The sequence below is a fragment of the Salvia miltiorrhiza genome, chromosome 2, assembly GCF_028751815.1.
Source record: "Salvia miltiorrhiza cultivar Shanhuang (shh) chromosome 2, IMPLAD_Smil_shh, whole genome shotgun sequence".
Taxonomy (NCBI): Eukaryota; Viridiplantae; Streptophyta; class Magnoliopsida; order Lamiales; family Lamiaceae; genus Salvia; species Salvia miltiorrhiza.
The window spans coordinates 45,017,691-45,023,237 of NC_080388.1; the positions used below are offsets into that span (position 1 = coordinate 45,017,691).

Consider the following 5,547-nt stretch of genomic DNA (forward strand, 5'->3'; position numbering starts at 1 on the left):
ATCAGCAGTGACTGATTTTGGCTTTGGAATTCTCTTCTTCGATTCAAGCTTTGGGGAGTTTAAGCTTAAGGCTGAGTAGTAATTTCGGCAGAGCTCCAGCTTATGTCGTTGAATCGGTAAAGGTTGAAGTTATCCTCGAGCGCTATTTGTAGGAGAACTCTTGAATAGATCTGTTGGCGTAAATCGTCCTCAAGATTTCTTCCGTTGGAGAGCAATTCGAATTTGGGCTGAGGCTTCAATCTTCGAGGTTCCTTGTCTGGGTGGAAACGGCTCTCTTTGATGGACAGGAGATGTGACGTCTCTGAAAAGTAACCACCAGATAGGAATGACCTCTGCAGAGATAAGATCCTGAGATCTCTGCATTTAATGCGGCTGTACTTTGTGCATACGTGGCTTCCTCTGAACGTTGGAAAATCAGTCCTAGGAGGAATGTTCAACTGATACTTGACTTTAGTATCAGTCCTTTGCGCGCATTAAGTAATCAGTCTTCAACTGATTCTTCAACTGATACTTCAGTTGGTATCTGTAGTCTTCAGTCCTTCGTTCTTCAGTCTTCGACACCGCAAACTAAACTAGAAACGAACTCTAACACTTGAGTTCAAAAGCAATTCTAGTCTATTACAATTAAGTCCTATGATTTTTGGTATCATCAAAACAAGAGTTAGGATATTCCACAAGGTTCTCAACAACCTAATATATTCTTATATACATATTTAATTATAAAAAAATTAATTTTTGCCCCACTAAAATTTTGAATAAAAAATGGCAATGTTTTGCTCCTCTTATCTTAAGGGGCCTGGCTCCGCCCCTGACTCAAACCCAAAACCTTTGGTTTTGAGCATTAGCCCCTTACCGCTTGGCCAACACACACACAATCAACTTTTGGCACTATTAGTGGCAATAATGCATGCGCGAATGGTACTAGCTAGTGACCATATTAGTGCCAATAGTACCATATACTTGTGCTGATACATTATCTTGTCTTATATAGATTAGTACAGTTATATGACCATTTTGAACACTTCCCCGTAAGGTTTACATTATCCATTTAGGGTTTAGATTCTCCATTTAGGGTGCTGCACGAATGGTACTTATGGTCATATTAGAGCACCCATAGTGGGGACCCGATAGGGGGGACTCGAGTCAACCCCGAGATCGGGTCGCCCACTGCTGGAACAAGGGACTCGAGGGAGGCCTGATAGATTAGGCTTGGCCTGATAGCCAATTTCGAATGCGCGTGCATAGCACGCGCTCTATTTATTATTAAAAAAAATCGAATTTTAAACTAGCCGTTCACCCCATTTTCAATTTTTTTAGCCCAACGGCTTCATAGCCGTTTGTCCACTTTTCCTTTTTTTTTTCCTCTTCTATAAATACATCCACTCATTTATTCATTCACACACACAAATTTATTTCTCTTTCAATCTTCTTACCTTTCTCCTTCAATCTTCTTCTCTTTTTCTTAAAAAAATGAATGGTTTGATGATAATTCGTCGTCTTCCTCCAACGAGGTAGCGCAGGCGATCATCGATGAGATCCAGGAGCATAACCAATTGCTTGCTCAAATGTACTCCCAATCAGAGCCAGAACGTGTTGTTCATCATCGAAAATACGTCCACTGTGATCGTGAGGCTACCCATTTACGTCTTATACAAGACTACTTCAACGAAAATCCGACGTACGGGCCTACATTTTTTCGACGTCATTTTTGGATGCAGAAGGAGTTGTTCTTGTGCATCGTCAAGGCTGTTCAAGGTGAAGATACTTATTTTCAGATGAGCCATGATGCACGAGGTCGAGACTCTCTCATGCCTTTGCAGAAATGCACGACGGCTATCCGCCAATTAGCCACCGGCGTCAGTGCAAATACTTTCGACGAGTATCTCAAGGTCATCGACACGACGGGGCGTTTATGCCTCAAGAGATTCTACAAGGCTGTCATCTGGGCTTACTCAGGCGAGTATCTTCGACGTCCGACGCAGGCGGACATCCAACGCCTTATTCAGATGCATGAGGCGCGACACAGATTTCCCAGGATGCTCGGAAGTCTCGATTGTATGCATTGGGCGTGGAAGAATTGTCCAAAGGCGTGGCACGACGCATATACACCCAGTGATCAAGGGGAGTCCACCTTGATCTTGGAGGCCGTTGCATCCCACGATTTGTGGATTTGGCATGCCTTATTCGGTGTCGCCGGTTCGAACAACGACATCAACGTTCTGATCCAATCGCCTCTGTTCTCCGACGTGTTGGATGAAACAGCGGCACCATTGATCTTTGAAGCCAACCAGCGCTACTACCATATGGGCTACTATTTGTGCGACGACATATATCCAGAGTGGCGTTGCTTCGTTAAGAGTCCGCCGATGGCAACCAATCCAAAGGAGGTGAGGTTCAAGAAGATGCAAGAATCGGCACGGAAGGATGTCGAATGTGCCTTTGGAGTGCTTCAAGCTCGATGGGGAATCATTCGAAGTCCGGCGCGAGGTTGGTACGTCAACAATCTCAAGGAAATCATGATGTGTTGCATCATTCTCCACAGCATGATTGTTGAGAACGAAGGTGAAAGAGCTGCCCATTGGAGAGATGACGACGCAGGACACAGAGCGTCTAGTAGTGACTCGTCCGAGAGTGCTCGAGCAACACCGGTGTGCTTCGAGCAATACATGCAAAGAGATGCAATTCTTCGAGATAGACAAATATATGCTCAACTCCAACGTGATTTGATCGAGCACATTTGGGCACGTTTCAGACCTCTACAGCCGGAATAGTTATTTTAGGATTTTTCTTAAAAAATTTATGATTTATGTAATTTTTTTTATGTAATTTTTGGGATTTTAAATTAATGCAATTTAAATTTGAAGTAAATTGTGTTATTTAAATTTGTGCAATTAAATTTAAATGAAAAATACAACAATCAAAACTAAAAAAATCAGGCCAGCTATCATGTCATCCCACTGCAGCCTCATTGACCCAATGTGGTCCCCCCTCTATCAGGTCATCAATCAGGTCACCCCCACTGTGGATGCTCTTAGTGCCATTAGTGTCATATACTCTTTCTTATGTAGTGTTGCACGAATGATATTTATGGCCATATTAGTGCCATATACTCTCTCTTATGGTCACTAGTATCATTCGTGCATGGCACTATTGACACTAATGGTGCAAAAAGTACCTATTTACTTAGTTTTTTTTTCGGTTGGTACTTTTGGCACTAATAGTACTATATGTGTCTAACCCGCGCGCAAATCCGAATTCAGTCTGCTTTAATTAAGGACAAAGCAGCCTTAAAAAGTAAAAAAATGGCCAGATTTTGTTTTTTTAATTAGTGGCCAAATATTGTGTTTCTTTCTTCAAAATATCTATTTCAAAAGCTCTCTCTTGATTAATTTAGTTCTAATTATAGATTATTGGATTCTAACAATTCCGTAATAAAATTTAGTTATGAATTAATAAATTATAATTATAGATTAACAAGTTCCAAAACATCCTTATAATTTTGTTAAACCTTAAAAATTTATAATATTTTCAAATTAACTAATAAATTTTCTAATGGAGAGCGTTAATTCCATGGATAAGTATGTACAACAAATATCTATAATAATATTAGAGTAAAATTTTGAAGTAGCCAAAATGAAGCATAAAACACAATTTATGGCCACACATTGAAAAAACACAAATTTTGGCCATTTTTATAGCTTTGGGACGTTTTTGCCCTTAATTGGGCGGACTGGGTAGGGTCAGGAGCGCGGGTCGCGTGCCGGGTAGGATCAGGCACGCGGGTCGGGTTAGGCACTTATGGCACTATTAGTGCCATAAGTGCCAACGAAATTTTTTTTTACTCCCCCTGCCCTGTCTACCCCCCCGACCCCCGACCCCACCCACCCCACCCACCCCCAAGCCAAAAAATTTTACTTTATTATTTTATTTTATGGCATTAATAGTGCCATAAGTGCCAACGAAATTTTTTTTTTACTCCCCCTGCCCTGTCTACCCCCCAGACCCCCGACCTCACCCACCCCACCCACCCCCAAGCCAAAAAAAAAATTGGCTTGGGGGTGGGTGGGGTCGTGGGTCGGGGGGGTAGACAAGGCAGGGGAAGTAAAAAAAAAAAAATTGGCTTGGGGGTGGGTGGGTGGGGTCGGGGCTCTGGGGGGGTAGACAAGGCGGGGAAAGTAAAAAAAAAATTTTTTTTTGGCTTGGGGGTGGGGGTGGGTGGGTGGGTGGGGTCGGGGGTCTGGGAGGTAGACAAGGCAGGGGAAGTAAAAAAAAAATTCTTTTTTTTTGGCTTAGGGGTGGGTGGGGTCGGGGGTCTGGGGGTAGACAAGGCAGGGGAAGTAAAAAAAAAAATTTTTTTTTTGGCTTGGGGGTGGGTGGTGGGGGGGGGGTGGGTGGGTAGGTGGGGGGTGGGTGGGGTCGGGGGTCTGGGGGGTAGACAAGCAGGGGAAGTAAAAATTTTTTTTTTTTTTTTGGCTTGGGGTGGGTGGGTGGGGGGGGTGGGTGGGGTCGGGGGTCTGGGGGGTAGACAAGGCATGGGTTAATCCCTAAATTTGGATCCGGGTCAAATGAAGTTGTTGGATCTATTGGATTAAAGGGTAAATTAGGTAAAGCACATAAAAGATGGCCAAATATTGATATTTTAAATTTTGTGGACAAAATTTAAGTTTCAATCACCAATAGGGCCGGATGGCCCTATCTGCTCACATGAGAAGACTATTCTCCTCCAACTATTAAGTTGGGGGTTCGAGTAACCATAGAGGAGAAATATGGAATTATTAGTGATATTTTTCTAAAGAAAAACATATTTTGTAACATAAATTTTACATTTTCTGTAACCGGAAGGTTTTGACATTTGTACACATTAATATGTTCCATATATAAAATTTTAATTTTTTTGAATCTCATAACAAATAAAACTTTATTAATATATAATCAATCGACGCCAGATTCATCATCCATTCAGCTAGCAAAAAATGACTTCGAAACCTTGGCTTTTAAAGTTATAATATCCTAATATTTGCTTTTGGGTGAGGAAAAGAAGGGATATTCATAGAGAATACACCATTCCAAAAATAGCATTGTAGTTATAGCCATTAACAACTTTTTAGTTGCAGACGTAACAACCTGCGACACAACTACCGGCGCCGCCGCCACATATTCCCAAGCCTTGCCATATTTGGTGCAATTCACGTTCTTCATATCTTGCAAGAAATTAATTGTAGCAATGGATTATTTCTGTTAATGGCACTAAATCATCAACAAATGCTCTGATTTTAGTTTCAGATTCTTTTTTCCAAAGGAAGCTATTGGATAAGGAAGTTCCTTGGCTCCTTATGCATATAACATAATTAAATTAATGTTTTATTATGACGAAAAGAAAGATGCATGATTCCCTTCTTATGTTAGCTTATGAACCACGTAATTGTAGTAATCGTACGCCACATGATTAGTATATAACATTGTAGTATGATTTATAACACACCATTATCAAACAAGATAAGATTAAAACATAAATATGGAGTGACATTCTCATTATATTGGTGACCT

At 41.3% G+C, this 5,547-nt stretch overlaps 1 protein-coding gene across 1 annotated transcript; it reads left to right on the forward strand.

Moving 5' to 3' along the window:
* The first annotated feature begins 1,565 nt into the window (after positions 1-1,565).
* On the forward strand, positions 1,566-2,771 carry LOC131009588 (uncharacterized). Its single transcript, XM_057937002.1, has 3 exons — positions 1,566-2,055; positions 2,263-2,392; positions 2,543-2,771. Exons 1-3 carry the CDS (start codon positions 1,566-1,568, stop codon positions 2,769-2,771), a joined length of 849 nt encoding a protein of 282 aa, XP_057792985.1.
* The last annotated feature ends 2,776 nt before the right edge of the window (positions 2,772-5,547 follow it).